Source organism: Aphis gossypii, chromosome 1 (assembly GCF_020184175.1).
Source record: "Aphis gossypii isolate Hap1 chromosome 1, ASM2018417v2, whole genome shotgun sequence".
In the NCBI taxonomy this organism is placed as follows: Eukaryota; Metazoa; Arthropoda; class Insecta; order Hemiptera; family Aphididae; genus Aphis; species Aphis gossypii.
The window spans coordinates 66,295,675-66,313,440 of NC_065530.1; the positions used below are offsets into that span (position 1 = coordinate 66,295,675).

The 17,766-nt window shown below is 27.6% G+C and overlaps 1 protein-coding gene and 1 long non-coding RNA gene across 10 annotated transcripts in view; both read left to right on the top strand.

The window, feature by feature from the left end:
- Positions 1-10,326, top strand: part of LOC114121964 (S-adenosylmethionine synthase-like) — a 32,597-nt gene extending 22,271 nt beyond the window's left edge. Inside the window, exons 1-10 of one of the 8 annotated variants that reach the window (XM_027984483.2) lie at positions 1,721-1,887; positions 2,058-2,287; positions 2,804-2,881; positions 3,522-3,644; positions 4,767-4,879; positions 8,359-8,502; positions 9,196-9,414; positions 9,478-9,660; positions 9,725-9,858; positions 10,137-10,326. In XM_027984483.2, the coding sequence (XP_027840284.2) occupies positions 2,155-2,287; positions 2,804-2,881; positions 3,522-3,644; positions 4,767-4,879; positions 8,359-8,502; positions 9,196-9,414; positions 9,478-9,660; positions 9,725-9,858; positions 10,137-10,239 (1,230 nt within the window). In that variant the 5' untranslated portion in view covers positions 1,721-1,887; positions 2,058-2,154 and the 3' untranslated portion in view covers positions 10,240-10,326. Of the gene's footprint in view, positions 1-1,720; positions 1,915-2,054; positions 2,288-2,803; positions 2,882-3,521; positions 3,645-4,766; positions 4,880-6,119; positions 6,233-8,358; positions 8,503-9,195; positions 9,415-9,477; positions 9,661-9,724; positions 9,859-10,136 lie in introns of those variants that run through there. The other 7 variants (XM_027984482.2, XM_027984484.2, XM_050207005.1 and 4 more) reach the window with 7 other exon arrangements.
- A 5,109-nt stretch (positions 10,327-15,435) lies between these two features.
- On the top strand, positions 15,436-17,277 carry LOC126552353 (uncharacterized). Of its 2 annotated transcripts, XR_007606081.1 has the most exons (4): positions 15,436-15,923; positions 16,024-16,159; positions 16,250-16,416; positions 16,504-17,277. It is a non-coding gene; the product is annotated as an uncharacterized LOC126552353 (long non-coding RNA). The 2 variants fall into 2 exon arrangements; XR_007606080.1 differs by having other exon boundaries at positions 15,436-16,159.
- The last annotated feature ends 489 nt before the right edge of the window (positions 17,278-17,766 follow it).

Sequence of the window (17,766 nt, forward strand, 5' to 3'; positions counted from 1 at the left end):
AAAAGAAACAAATATCATCAGATGGATTTTAGAATAAAGTATATATTTTGGTTTGTGTACATACTATTTTAAAATTATCGTCGACATTTGTACACAATACATATATTTTGTTCAAATAAAAATGCTTTCATGTCAAATTAAGGGGCCACAAATTAATGAGAAAAAAATGTGTGTCAGCCAACTACACCCCAATTCTTTCATATTACTGGGTTAACTCCCCCATATAATGGTTAAATAAGTACAATAAATCTTAGGTGGATAAGTTAGATATGAAATCCGAAGTAGATAATTAATTCAAAGTAAAATGTTTAATGTTTATATTATATTGTACCAACGGCCGTGGTCTATAGGTATTTTATTGAGGTTAAATCTAATTATGTCGTTAGTAGTTTAGATTGAAAAAATCAATTTGTGGAAAGTGAAAATGAGCTTGAAAACAGATAAACTACCTATAATTTTATGAAACAGCTCTTAGGACTATGACTTAAAAGTTAAAATCGTCTCTGGCGCTTCAGTATAATAGGTATTAGGTACTCAACAACTCGTTACTAATATATTTATTAAATTTCGCCTTCAAATTCTGTTTTTATATTTTATGTTATATTTGGACAGTATTACAGTAGTCTTATAATTTATAAGTTAATACTTATACATAATTGTAAATGTCAGTCAATAGTCTATTATATACACATTTTAAGTTTACGAGTACCTATTTAATTATTTAAGAAAGTTTAAAATGTCAATTTATGTACATGAAATAAAACAAACTTTCAGTTAAACCAGTGTCTGTTTTTACTTCAAAACTTTTGTTTGTACACCAATGCAGCACAGTAGGTTAGGTAAGGTTTTAATATATATAATCGAATTTACGCATGTTAATGTATCTTAAATAATTATAGTCTTTCATTTGAGTTTCATTCAATATTTGTTTTGACGTTAAAGATGAGTTATAATGGTGGCTATATTAATAGATCATAGCGAGCAGTTTCTAAGGTTTTACCTTTAAACTTCCGGAACGAGTTTTCACGACTCGGAAACCGATATCCATCATACGCACACTCGCGCGTGTTTCATTTATCAATCGTACACCACCTGTTGGAGCCGAGATAAAAATATACCTTAACCCGACGCAGTACCATATTATTTTATTATAGTTGTGTGATATTGTCGGGTAATACAATGACTACGACAATCGGAGATAAAACGCGTTAAACGATTTACTCGCGTTACTATTATTGTTATGCTGTCGTTATAATAATAGCGTAGTCGGCGCCGTCCTGAAAACAAACGTAAAAATAAATCCGGAAACGTACAAACTCGCGCGCGTGTATAAACACTCATCCGGTCGAGACATATCGCCCAGGATCTCAATGGAACAGTAGAATACCTAGTATTATGACGATTTCGATCTACATAATGGTTTATAATTATAAATCCCTATACGTGTGTGTGCGTGCGTGTACAACACGCGTTATATTTTTTAATAATTAATAATATACAAGTAAAAATATAAAAAGTATGAGACGAACGCATTGTACGTATTGTAATCTAGTGTAATCGTGCGGCGTCGATCGGTCGCCTCCGCCACCCGCACGTGTGCGCCACCGCTACCGTTGGTCACGCGGCTGTCGTCTTTCGGTTTGTTACCAGTTCGTTGTTGTGGGGGGTTTCGTTGGCCCGGTAATCGGTACGGTGATGCGCCCCTATTGGCAACACTGTTCCGGCGCGTTTTGTGCCGTTCCGTATCGGCCATCTCTGAACGAATCGTTCTTTTTGTACTTGGCAGCCGTACAAGCCGATCGAACCTTACTGGGCCGTCCCGCCTGAGTAATTGCAGCGACCGAAACAACAGCAGCAGCAGCATCGCTATCAACTCGATCATCCGCCGTCCGTAGTTATTTACTCTCATTAACAGTTATTATTATTCCTAATTATTATTGTTTTTGTTTTTGTCGTTATTTTAGTATTAGTAATTTTATCACCGTATACAATAGTTGTGGACACTCGTTGATAGTTATAAAGATTAACGTTCCGTATTTATTTTTGTGTTCCAGCAGACTTCAAAGTCGTCGTAACACAAAACGCTGCAGCAGCAAGATCAAATTCCCAACGATACTAGTAGAGCATTATCTCAACACCTCAACAGAAATCATCATGCCTGAAGAAAAGAAATACGCACACACCAATGGTTTTGCTAACGGTTACGGTAACGGTGGACTTCCGCCAGAGAGCCCGGACGGTGAGATGTTCCTTTTCACTTCTGAATCCGTCGGAGAAGGACATCCTGGTAAGATAATCTATTTAATAAATCTAATAACGTGGTCGTTGATCACAGACATGCCTGTACGTTCTGCCGCATAAGTGTAGTTTTTACCGATGCCTATACCCCGTCTACATTAATTATTTTAATTACATTCGCCGAACACGTGTTTTGTATGTCAGAGACGCACTATCGTCGCAAACCACCCGAAGTTATTGCGTCGTTTCTGCAAGCTAATTTGAATTTTTTCCATTTACGGTATCATGATATTCCATACGTTTTGTCTGTTTGTTTATTGTTTATTATGGTGTGATATGTATGATGAACATTTCGTTCTGCATCGGTTTTTCATATTTCTTGGAAAAAACTCCCGACGTAACAGCTAACGTTAGATACCTGAAATCATATCGTACTACCTAAGTACATAGCGTATCAGAAGTTGGTTTTTTTTTTCAAAATGGTTAATTTCCTAGTTGGAAAGACGACCCCTGCCGAATGATAAATGTATATTAATATATAGGTATTTTGGTTTTTTTCTTTTAGATAAGATGTGCGATCAGATCAGTGATGCTATTTTAGACGCACATCTGGAACAAGATCCTGACGCAAAAGTTGCTTGTGGTGAGTAGATTATTATTATTGTTAATATTTTTAATTTTTTTTATCACGTTTTTACCGCATTAATGTTCTGTATCAATATTTACATTAAAATATACTAGACCTACGACTTTTTATCATTACCGCAAGTTTTTTAAGGTTATATTTGATATGGAATATTTAGTTATGCCATAACCTATAAAATTAAATTTAAAATTTTCCGTATTCCACCAAAAAAATGATTTGTTGCTAAGATCAAAAAAATTTAAGAATAACTGACATTAAGAGGTTTAAAATGTTTATATTATATGGCAAAAATTAATTATTAATATTTTTTTGGTGTACTATTTCATATTATATGTTAACAGTGGGTAATACAATCTAATAAATCAGGAGAATAATATATTATTTATAATATTATATCTTTTATTAGATAATGTACTAAATATTAAGCCAAAATTGATACTATCTAGGCAATAATATTATATTTTGTACTTAATATAAACTTATTTATAAAACAAAGTATTTTATCATTCAAGAATAAATAGTTAAACATGAATATTCTATTTTTAGGCCATATAACAGTATAATACCCATTGAAGTTATTCATTATAATAAGATTTATTTTTATGTTTATTAAATTTAAATAAAACTTATTTTTTAGAAACTGTTACCAAAACCGGAATGGTTTTACTTTGTGGAGAAATAACATCCAAAGCCAATGTTGACTACCAAAGAGTAGTTCGAGACACAGTTAAACATATAGGCTATGATGATTCATCAAAAGGTAATTACCTGTTTTAAATATACATAATTATTGTCTTAGGTATAATTTTTAGTAACAATTGCCCAGGAATTAATTTTTCCATAAAATTATGTTAACCGAATTTATTTATAATGAGCATATTTTTTAATGGGACCGATAGGTGCCATATTAATGGTATTATTTATCATTAAATGTGAGTAATCAATTACAAAGTCAATAGGGCAGGATTACAAATTGTATGATTACTAAACAAGTTAGGATAAAATTATACAATTAGATAATATATATGTATTTAAATTTCTATGTAGATAAGTAATCCGGCAAGTATTCATAATATTTGAATAGGTCGTTAATTAAAATTTTATGATTAATATTTATGATCACATTTAACTTGTAGAAAAAATAGTATTTAGTTATAGAACTTAAAATTCTAAATTGTATTCAATTATTTATTTATTGATAACATTTATAAATTTATAATGCCATATTAACTTTTAACTTGTATATGTAGCAAAGTATATTTCATAACTTCCATCTTATTATTTGATTTATTAACTACTATTTGTTAGCAAAAAATATTGATTTATAAGTAACAAAATTAATTTATGCATTATTTAAACTATTTCATGACAAAATACTACATTTTATTCTACATAATTACATTTTTATTTTTAAATTAATTGTTATTTTGATTGTTTGTGCTTTACTAAGATTACATACTGTTTTGCTATCATTTAAATTAATGTGTATATTAGATTAAAACCAAGGACAGCTTTGTAGTTTCACATTCATTTATTCAACAAAAATATACTTTTAGCTAGGTTTATAATTTATAAAAGACAAAAAATATATAATAATCAAGTTTTATTGTGATATTCATATTATTTTTTTTTTTTTTTTGGTGCCTGCTCTTACTATAAATTATGTATACTTAATTCTTATTTGATTTCAATATGATCATTTCACTAATTTATTTTTTGAGCTTTATTTGTTCATATTTATAATTAAGGTAAGGTGGCTGCTTATCCTATACCACAAGGCACAAATACAAATATCCTATTTACATCATAAAATAAAATTCAGTTAGGTCCAAGTCCCATGATTATAGCTTAAGTCATAAACATATACATATACCACCAACAGGGTTTGACTACAAGACATGCAATGTTCTCGTCACAGTTGATGAACAGTCCACTAATATTGCGGATGGTGTACACGTTAACAAAATTGAAGATGCGATTGGGGCTGGGGACCAGGTAGGGTATCTACAAAACATTGGTTTTTGGGGGTAAAATGAATTGCAAAATATTTTTGTGGTTGTCATATTTTAAGAGATCAGCTTTTGTATTTTTGGGATTTTATCATATCATTATAAATTATACAATTCAACGTTTTAATCGAGAATTTAAGTTTTCCATCACATTATTGCTTTTTTATATTTATTAATATTATGGTGAGGTAAGTGATTTTCGTGATATACTTTTTTTTAAATATATTTTAAGTGCTTATGAATCAACATGTTGGTCATAATATACATAATCGATATATTAATTTAATTTAATTCAATTCCACTCAATTATTTTTAAAATAGGCTTTTATGTTAATATGCGCTTTTATTATATTTAACAATGCTAAAATCATTGTTTTTTCAAGTTAATTTATAATTCGTTTAATTTGTGTTCCCATAAGTAAGAGTATGAAAGTAATATATTTTTATGTTGGTGGTTATGAATGAAATATGTTTTAAGTTCAATTGGGTTGCACAAATTATTAATTACTAATATGTATACCGCCTTTAACAAAAATGTTTTTTATTCTTGCATGTAAAAATAAGAAACAGGGGTCCATATAAGAAATAAATGTCATCCTGCTTATTGCATGAAAAAAAAAAACTTTAATCTAGATCATTTTTGGTCATTTAACCACTAAATGAGGAAATCCAACAGTATACTATGCCTTAAAATTTGAGAAATAATGAACAATAATGTATTTAATTTTATTTACATATTGTTGTACCATATGATTATTCTGTAAGAACAATTATTGTGTGTTTCAATTATATGTGAAAGTTTATCGAGTGTGTGTTGGCAGTTTAATACTAAAATTGAAAATCTATTGACATATCTATAATGTTTATTTTAAATTATTATGAAGTTAAGTATTGATTGTATCTGAACAAAAATGTTAGAGTGATTTTAGGATACTGTAGCTACCTTCTAATAAAATCAAAATAAGAAAGTACAAATTTATAATTTATAAAAAAAAAATTATATTTTTAGATAAAATAGCTGTTTGGTTTAATGGATAAGTAATTCATATAAAACAAATGTACTAATACTTGGTCTAAATAATACTTTCAGTTTATATTTTTGGAAAATTTTGTATGTTTAGTACAATTACATTAAGTAAATAATGTTTTGTTTAATTAAATTAAACTGCAATTAAGTTGCTGATTGTTGCTATGTGTTGTGTGTTGTCCCGCTGTCGGGTTGGCAGGTTTTGATTACAAGACATGTTCGGTGATGCTTGCTATTGATCAACAATCTCCAAATATTGCTGCTGGTGTACATATCAACAGAACTGCTGAGGAGGTTGGTGCTGGTGATCAGGTATGTTTTCAGAAAGAAAAATTTAGAGTTTTAGATAAGTACTAATTAGCTTATTAGTAACTTTTCGTGTTTATACTGACTACTCTAGTTGTGTCCAATATTATTTGTGTGAAATTGTTGTAACCAAATACATTTTAATATTTTACAATATTATAAAGTACTATATAATAGTATTATTGAAATGGAAATAAATAAATTAATTATCTAGGTAATTGAAATATAAATACTTGAAAACATTATTTATATTATGTACTATTTTGTTTTATAATAAATAATTTATGAATTTCTTCATGAATTTTTATAATTTATATTATATACTTTCATATCACACAAATTTTTCTTGGTGAGCTCCAGTTATCTCATAGAAGGTTTAAATAAATAATTAAATATTATAGTATAGTAATTAAATTGTATTTGTTAAAAAAACATGCTATCTATCTACTCTGAATCTTTTTAAGGTTTAAATGTGTAATTGCTATGAATAATTCCTAAATAATCTTGGTCACAATTAGTTTTCCTGGGCTAAAGTAGGAATATGATGTTTTGTACTTTGAGCTGTGTGTTTTTTTGAGATAAGCCTGATTTCAATTTACTTGTAATATATATGTAATATGATCAATTGACAAAAACATATTTATTTATGTTGTAAATTATAATAAATTCTGAGGCAAGCGAAAATACTTAGTGTGTATATTGTTGTAGATGATTATGCAATAATTTATGTCTAGACATAATGTTAAAAATCATTTGAGTGTTAAACAATATTCAAAATTTTTGCTGACTCATTAGACTAGTGAGAAAATGATTTTAGCAAGAATGAGAAAAAAATATAAATTTATCAAAATATTATAAAATGTATTACAAAATTTGACTAGCATGAATGATTAACTAAACATAATAATATCTACAGTTGGTTTGGTAAAATTTACATATTTATATTCTGCTATTTAATTTATAATGTTTATATGATATTGCATGGGATTTGATTTTAAATGCATGTAAAAATACTGTGTTTTGTATCAAACTTGATTTGGTCCAACATAATATGTCTCGTAGTATTTTGTTTAGTCCATTATGTTATTGGAGAGTTATGGCTTTCTCACTAATTATTAGTATCTATAATTATAATTTTTATATTTTATTTATTTATAATTTTAATTACATCTTACTTTTTTTATATGCATTTAATATATTTTAATGAAATATAAATGTATAAAAAAACTAGCTAATAATTGTGTATTCCACTTGTTTTACACATATTAATAAAACAATATGAATGATTAATGTAGAATTGTGTAGTAGATTAGGTTAATAATGTAGTAATGTAGTATATTAATATACTAAATCAGTAGTTCTCAACCTTTTTTGTTCTTGGCACCCTTGGTTGTTATATAAAATATAAAAAATCCCAGGATGTTATACCTTACATCCTATTACTTTAATATGTATGAATGGTTTATGTTTTCCGTTTTTTATGGGATATTTTAGGTTAATTTATATAACACTTAGTTTACCAGGGCAAACTGGTTGAGGACTACTATATAGATAAACAATAAATAAATAAATATTCTGACTATGTATAAAAAATGTTATGATTTTTTTATTTTTAACAATTTATTATTTTCAATTAACTGTACACAATAATCATATTAATTAAAATTTAATGTGGTATCTAGTAGATCAGGGGTATCCAACCTTTTGTGAAGACTGGTCCACAATATATAGGTAGAAGTTGTTGTGGGCCACATTAAAATCTACCTTGGGCCGCGGTTGGACACCCCTGTAGTAGATAAATTAAAATAGTTACATACAACTTAAATATTTTTGGGAACATTTTGTTTTATTTCTGTATGTATATAATACTGTTAAGTATTGTCATCAATATAATATAAACTAACTGTTAATACCTAATTCCTAAAATAAATAATATGATAATATTTATTACATTTTTGGGGGTTATATTTGAAATATTTAAAAATTATTGAAGTAGACATTTTTTATCTTAACAAGTATTAATTTGGTGTTGCCTGAGTTTTATAGTTAAGTTATTAATTTAAAAAAAAATGTCAGCTTTTATTCTTATTTAAATGATTACATATGTCAATTGATAACTTTGTGAATTGCAGGGCCTTATGTTTGGCTATGCTACAGATGAAACAGAAGAATGTATGCCTTTAACTGTGGTACTTGCTCACAAGCTTAATGAAAAAGTAGCAGAACTCCGAAGAAATGGAGTGCTTTGGTGGGCACGTCCTGATACTAAAACACAGGTGATTAAAATAAAATATGTTTGATAATAATTTAGTTTTGAAACTTAAAATATTGATATTCTTGTTGTTTTATAGTTAGTGTTAAATAAATAAGTTATTCATTGTATAATTTATTAAATTAGTTTAATTTGAGACTAGTTTCTGGTGTTGCTTATTTGATTTGAATTATTAACTTAATACAAAATCTTGATTTATTTTTGTTATGGCCATCAATAATTTTTTTAAATTTAAATTTACTATAATTTGTGTATAAAATGATTTTTATTTATACTTATTTATTATATTTTTTGCTTTAATTTAATCTTGGTTTTTAGTTTTTAATTTTGATCTCAGCCTTATGTTCTTTTTTTAAATAATTGTCTATATTTAAATACTAATAAAAGTAATAAATGGCTAGCATTTTTTTTACTGTTTTAAGTTTATATAGTAATATACATATTATATTATATACTAATTGATAATAAAACAATTAAAATTGTTACACCGTTGATTACTATAATATTTAAATATTCAATACTTTTTAAATATAAAGTCTTTCTTTAATAATAAAGTGAAATAAATGGTAAACTAATTACCTTGTTGTTAATGCTGAAGATATATATGTATATAAAAATGGTAAATAATAAATTTAAAGAATTTTATTTTTTTACTATAGTGTTAAATTGATTAAATTAAATTAATTGATGTTCATAGGTAACATGTGAATACTGTTTGGTTGGTGGTGCTTGCATTCCACAAAGAGTTCATACAGTTGTGATATCTGTGCAACATTCTGAAAAGATAACCTTAGAAGACTTACGACAAGAAGTTATGTCTAAAGTTGTTAAAACGGTGATTCCTTCTCAGTATCTTGATGACAGAACTGTTTTTCACATTAATCCATGTGGTCAATTTGTAATGGGCGGTCCTCAAGTAAATATTATAGTTTAGCTTATAAGATCTACAGTAACTAATTATTTATGATTTGTTTTTTAGTGCGATGCTGGCTTGACGGGACGAAAAATTATTGTTGATACGTATGGCGGTTGGGGAGCTCATGGAGGTGGTGCGTTCTCTGGCAAAGATTTCACAAAAGTTGATAGATCCGCTGCATATGCTGCCCGTTGGGTTGCTAAGTCTTTGGTTAAATCTGGCCTTTGCAAACGTTGTCTTGTACAAGTAAGTGTTGCTAACTTGTTATAATTAGTGATAGATACTGAGTTATTCTTTTTATTGTAATAAGGTATCGTATGCGATTGGAGTAGCAGAGCCAATATCAATTACACTTTTCCACTATGGTACATCCACTAAAACTCAAAAAGAATTATTGAAAATTGTAAACAGTAATTTCGATTTAAGACCAGGCAGAATAGTAAGGTTAGTAGAAATTAAGGTTTATTTAAAGTAATATAATAATTGGTATATAGTAAAAATTAAAAATTAAATCTCTTTGATATAAAACATTAAAACTTGAACTCGAAAGTTCTTTTTAATAGTCGTTTGTTTATTTTATGACTTCGGGTTTGAGAACTCCTAAGTTCATTTGCAGTTGCAATTAGTTTTCTATCGAAGATTTAATCAAGAAAAATTATTCTGTAGTTTCAATCATTTATAATAACATAAAATTTATTAAATATAATGTTTTCATTTTTCAGGGACTTAAATCTACGAAACCCAATCTACCAACAAACGAGCACATATGGACATTTTGGTCGCGATATATTTCCTTGGGAAAAACCTAAGATTTTGGTTGAGTGATAAATGGCAGACTTCTTACACAGTGTGTATGTGTATGGTTCAAAACAAATGCGTAGATATTTTTTATTATGATTTTTTTTTTTTTTTAACATTAACAAATCAAATGTTGCCACCTGTTTGTAGTGTTATGATACACTATTAAAAATATTAGTATTTGCATAGGTTTCCCTTCAAAAAAAAAAAAAAAGAAAAAAATTAAAAAATTAATTATTGTATTTAATAAGTCACTGTTATGCCATGTAAATAAGAAGTCTAAAACATTACCAGACATAATTATTTACCTTTTTGGTCTGTTAAACAAAAATTGAACATAGTTGCTTTTTAATTTTGATAATCACTACTTATTCGTATAATATGTCAAAAAAAGCTAAACACCGATTTAATTAATATTATATTATCTCATCATATTCCACGAAAAAATGTGTACATATATTTTGTATGTGTACATGAATATTAAGATTTATATTCTTTCTTTTTTTATTTAATTATTATTATTATTTTTTTTTTTTTTAGTGATTTATTATTGACCGCATCTTTTTTTATTAATGTTTAGCACAATCTTAAGACATAAATGTAGATTTAGCATATTGAATTCAATTGTTCATGAATTAATTTTGTGTTATTTCTATGTTCATTTGATTTAAATTTAAATATTATTTTTATTAAAACAATTATGGTTTTTTTTTTATATATAATTTTAATGTTTTATCAACATTTTGTGAATTTATTAGATTTTTGTCATACATGTATTTTATCAGCCTTATTTTCGTTTGTTACAATGATTTTGATTATTGGCTCATAATAAAATGTGTTGCTGCCCTCCAATTACTCTTTTTTTTTTTCAAAACTCATATTAATTATAATATAGGTGTGCAAATAGTGTACTCGTTACTTCATTTTATGTAATATTTTTTCTTTAAGTGTAAGTATTTAATTATTTATTTATTTTATGTGATAAGATTGAAGTTATATTTCTAGTTGTGGAAAAATTATTTTTCCTAATTATTATAAAAATGTAATAGGGATTTTTATACTTATTCCTCTTTTCCAAAATATGTAATATGTATTATCAGAAACCATTTCCAAAGTTTAAATCAAAGCTTTGTTACAATTTCAAGAGGTTATTTCACATCAATTAAAAAATATCAATCATTAAATTAATACTTTCATTGAACCACTATTAGAATCTAAAAGTAAATTGCTAAAGGTAAATTGCATTTTTATTAGAAACGTGTAAAGAATAATTATATTACTTATGTACACTAATATCTATTTTATGATTTTTCATACCAATTAAGTTAATGATCAATTGAAGACCACGGAGCAACAAGACATCTCCACTTTTACAAATTGTTCAGGAGAAACTAAAAACTGTATGTCTGGTTGCTGCACCGTAATGAAAACCAGACATCTCCATTAGTTACAACAACTGTATTTAATGATCGGATGGATTTGTCTGATTGTTGTACTAAACGACGTACATTTTTTTTTTGGAATAATAAAACCTGAAAAAACGATTTTGCCAAAAAAATGGAGATGTCTTGTTATTGCTCCGTAGTCTTCAATTGTTGGATATAGGTAAAGGTAAATTAAATTGAATTGTATTTTTGAACTTAAAATGTTTCGTACCACTTGCATTACGCTTTGCGTCGTTCAGTACCTAATTTTTTAAATATTGTTCCAAGAAGTCTGACAACAATCAGAAAAAAGATTAATTTGCCCGTTTATTTTAATAAATTATGTGAATGATTTCGAAGAGAAACTCCATTACTAGAAAATCTACCTTGACAAATTATTTTTTGATTTTAATAAGTTTGAATTGTTAGTATAATAATATACTTAGGTACATGTTAATAAAAAAAAATATGTATAATATATTATACCCACTTTATGGAATCAATTAATTAGTAGAATCTTTACGACTATCAATAGGATCATAACCTACATTGCTACATTGACTACGTGCTAATAGGCTTGATAATTTGAATATTTTAGTTATTACACAGGTAAAATTAATATAGCTAATGATATTTTAAATTTTTATCCTAATGTAACCATTTGGTTCCTGCTAGATTGAATATTTTAATATTTAGATCGAGTTATCGAGAGTAAAGCTGCTCTATTGGATGCAATGACAGCACATTTTTTATGTATTTTGTGATGATCGCGGCTGTCCAAAATCATAACACGGTAACTACGTTTGACAAAATTTTACAGAAGAACAAGATTAGTAAATACCAAATAGCCGCGTATCATAAGAAGTTATTGGTAGTTACTGTTTTCTAAATAAAGAACTAATCATCAGAAATCAAGGAGAATAAGAAAAAAGTATTAAGCATCTTCAACTGAATTAAATTTTGTAAAAACATCAAGATAAGATGTCAGACACTGTGTTATTTTTTTGGCATAATATAGTAATTACTCTATGGTTTTTGGACAGCCGATAATTTCAAAGGAATTTCAATATAATTCGAGAGAGCGACATGTTCAATATAACACGAATTTACTGTATATTTTAATTTATGTTTTACATAAAGACATTGGTGTATTTTTCTTAGTGGATTTAAGTATTAATTAGTAAGTAATAAGTGCCTACAGTTTAGCTACTCGGATGGTATAACCAGAACTTGTTTGAATTTAAATGCATCAATATTCTCAAAAAAAAAAAAAATATATCTTATATAAATTACGATAAACTTACATATTGTATTGCTATGTATATTTCCATATTAATGAATTATTTTTTATTTATTACCAAAAATACTAATTTGGTAAAACAAAAATGTTTTTATTTAGGAATTCAGAATTATACATATTCCGAAATTGAATGAGCTGAACCAGGAGCCTATCCCTTTTGGTGCGCCAATAGGTTAGTACGTCTTATGAACTCATTTACGATACATCTATATACCTAATAATTAATTACCTTTACACCAGCGGTTTTCAAACTTTTTTTGCGTACAACTTAGGTGGATTATTAATCAGTCGCATACCACTAATGACTAAAAATAGAAAGATCCAAATAGTACAATTAAATATTTTTTAGGTAAATAGGTAAATTTATTTTAAATAATAAGACAGTGAAATACTACATTATAATTGTTTTTATTTATTAGTTTTTTAAAATAAGATATGAATTAAATAACGAATTTTCAATGAGATCAGAATCGAATATTTATTTTTAATTTTCCATTCTACCACCATGTGGCCTTCCACGTACCATCATGTAGTCTTTCGTGTACCACAGTTTGAGAATCGCTGTTTTATACGTTATCGCATTGGTTGTGTATTATCTAATAGCCAATAGGTACATAATATTCGGTTATTTTAATTACGATATTTATAATATTTTAAACTGACAGTTGTGTAGCAGCCTTATGACTACCTTGTACCTACCTAAAATATAATACATAAATATATTCAAATATCCATTAAAACTAATAACATTGTTAGCGAAGGAATAAAATTGAATTATTGAACCGTTTAATAAAGGACTCTTATTTAGAGTTCAGACTATGTACCAATATATACCTAGGCTATAGCAGTCGTTGTATAGTCATGTGTCATGTATGGTATAATAGGTGTGGTCTGTATACAGTAGTTATATTACTTAATTATAATTTATGTTATAAATTTATAATATACATATTTGTACAATTTCCTGAAGTTTGAAATATGTTTGTTGATTATAATATACAAAACGCTTTTGTAATTTGATTGTCTGCCGGACTTTAAAGTCATATAATCAAATAATAAATGAATTTATACGGTGACCGTAGGTATCCAGGAAATTTGCTAAGGATTCCGATGAACAATAATTACTTTTTTAGATTACGAGCAAAGCTATGAATGTATCGATTCATTAATGATTGTATATGTGTGTGTTTTTTGCGTATACCTACGAGATAATTAGAAAAAAAAATGTATGTGTCAGAGTTTGTATCTGACGATCAATATTGATGTGTTAACATCTAATATGAACTCGCCGTTTTCTTTGCTGCTGTGAAGCACTCTGCAGATTTAAATATAATATAATATAATATAATAATAAAATATATTATTGTTTTAAAAAGATATTGTAATAAATTATTGGTGGGCAACCATGGCAACCATTAAACTTCCGTTACCATTTTTCGTGACATTAAATTAAATAATAAAATACCAATTCACTCTAGATCCAATTTTTTACACACACTTTTTTTTTTTTGAGGGGGGGGGGGCGCATAAAGATGTTAACACAACAATTAAATTTAATTGGTGTTTTTGAGGGGTAAAAAGTGAAAATTACCAGTATTTTGCTGTAACTTAAAACAAATAATCGTAGATACTGTTGGGTGTAAACCATTTTAACTCAAATAATAGAACATGTTGGTAGGTACATGCAATATGAATGATATTTAATGATTAAAATATGAAAAACAAAGTTATTTTTTGTGTAGACAAAAATTGTCATTTATATTTTAATACAACAAAAGTAATTTTATAACAAAACAAATAGAGGTATAAAATAGGTAACCAAGAAATACTTAAACACTATATTGTATGACAGGACCAGATGGAAATGAAAAATAGGTTCTGTATAAAGCGCCGGCGTCAATGTTTGTTCTTCTTCAGGACACATCAACTTCAAATTTTCGTCTACAGGAGCTTCGCTATCAGATGTTGGACATTCCGCCGGCGCGTCGGAATCGGTTTCCACGGGTATGACCTCCGGTGTTATGGGTTCCGTGGAAAGCGCCGACGTCAATATTTGTTCTTCTGCACACACCAACTCCAAATCTTCATCTACAGGAGCCTCACTATCAGATGTTAGACACTTCGCCGGCGCGTCAGGATCGGTTTCCACGGGTATGATCTTCATTGTTGTGAGTTCCTTGGAAACGCCGGCGTTATTGTCCGCCCCTCCGGAGAAATTGTTTGATGTGAAATTTCGGTAACCTGCAGCTCATCTGTAAAATATATTCTACTCGCATTAACATTGGATGTAGCATTCGGCGGTGTGTTGTCCATCATTTACGATTTTTATTTAGGTTTGATAAATACAAAAAATTAATAACAAATAATAATTCTTGCAATACGTCTACTTTATAGAGTATGAAAGGTATAAGTAACTGAATTACAATTTGTCTCTGCGATACACTTCTAAGGCCTTGACAAAAATTAAAAATGACATAATAAAATACTAAAAACAGCCAATAGGCGTAATATAATTTTGAAATAAAATACTACTTTTGTTTTTTAATTTAATCATTTATTGTTTTTCTAAATTTTATTGAAAAAGTATTTGTAATTTTATTTTATCCATCCAAAAATCCATTTTTCTATAAAGTTTTTTTCTAAAATAACTATTTAACAAAATAAAATAATGTTTTATTATATTACATTAAATTTCCTGTTACACATTGTACTCGGACATTATAATAAATATAAACATAATATTTATATATATATATTTTCATAAAATTTTTTTGCCGACCACGGATGGTCAATCACGGTAACATCCATTATTGTGATGGTTATTGGTTTATAACTAATAAGTCAGAGCATGTTTTTATATCTTATTTGTGATTGTATCTATACTTTGTAATAATATATTGTTGTAATATTTTCAATTAACTACGATGCATGGGGAAGAAATGGTGTAAAATAGTTTCTCTTCATGTTGGTGGTTCATAAAGAAAAAGGTAGGTACTAATACAAATTTATTCACTTATATCATATATTTATCATATTTTTATGAATAATAACCTATTCTCATAAAATTATTAAATGTAATATAAACAGATCCACAGTAGTATGGTCAAGAAGTTAATCAATAATGTCGCGAACCACTCGTTCATGATCTAAAGATCGTAGATCGTACGTCTAAATATGTAGATGATAAGTATCGACTCCACCTGGTTAATATAATAATATAAATGTGTGTTAGTGATATTATATTAACAATACCTATATTATAATCTATATAGAATAATGTATATGGTATTATATTTCGTATGAGTTTTTGCAGGTTTCTAATGTTTCTATATCAATTGATTTAACGTATAAAATAAAAAAACTATCGTTCGAAAAATGAAAAAAATCAACGACTGACGTCCTAAAATATTTTCAATCGGAAATAAATTGTGATTGAAAAGACCTTTAGTGCTCACATAACGCCCTATACACGCGTACAAAGTAATAATATTACATAATACATTATAAAATACATATTACACCTTTTATATTTTTTTCCGTCGTTGTTTTTGTTTTTTTTTTTTTTAGATTTTCCGTAAAACTTGTAATGTAATAAACGCGCAAAGAACTCGCGGATAAAGATTGATCGGCTATTGATGACGTTATATTATGGAGTCTGACCGGGCTGCACCTGCGGTCGCTTATTACTATTATTGTGGTTGTCGTCGTCGAATGATAATAGCATAACAAATCTGTTACGAGAAAACGCGAACTGTGCAGGCGAAAAGTGTACGATGGTCGGTGACAAATTAAAGGCACTTCCATCTTGGCCACGTCTGTAATCTTCGAGATAATAGAGACGCATCGGCACGGTTATAGGTACCATAGGTATAAAATAATATTACACAGTTTCGTCGGAGAAAAAAACTGTTTTAGATTCGGAACTTTGGAAAACCGTTGAAAACTTTTAAAAATGTTTTATTTTACATTTTTTATACCTCGTCTAAATGTTATTTTATTTATATATTAATTGTTGGTAGGAAAACGAAGAATAAAAATAAGAAGAAAAAGAAGAAGAAGTAGAAGAAGAAGAATTATATTATTAGTTGGATTATAAAAAAGCCCGATTACAATAAACATATACCTACGTAAATCATATTCTTATAAAGTTGGTAAGTATACTTATATACGTGAATACAATTTATACCTATTAGATTACATCGAATTAATCAAAATAAAATATATTTTTTTAATACAGTGATTTTGAATAATTTTATAGTTTAATTTTTAATAAACCTTATAAACTATCTAAATATTCAATGTATTCTCATGTATCTGAAGTTGAAATTTTGACAAAATTCATAAAAAAAAAATCATCTCATCAGTATTTATTGTTGTTTTTATAATAAACAATAAACATTATGCTATAACATGAGTTATGTTAATTTTCTTATTATTAAATTACACACCTGAAAATTGACAGCACTAATAGCTAAAAAGTAAATGGTACGTATAATAAATTACCACAATTAATGTTCAGAGAACCTAAGGTCACACATTCAGCGATGGAAATTTCTTCATTGTTATTTGCAGAAGCGTTCAATATAGTGTATCTGCCAAAATGTACCAGTGTTTGTTTATTGAATAATAAATTGTATATTATGTCTAATGTTTTGAAGTGTTGTAAGAAGCTTTTGTCGGTTATATCATTTAAGACCTGTGTATAGGTAATATCATATAAATAGGTAATGTTTGTTATTGTAATTTACCACCGTCAAAAATATCTGCCCTCAATACAAGGCCTTCGTTTGACCAAAGGCTTCAACATACTCCGGACTTTTCTTGATATTT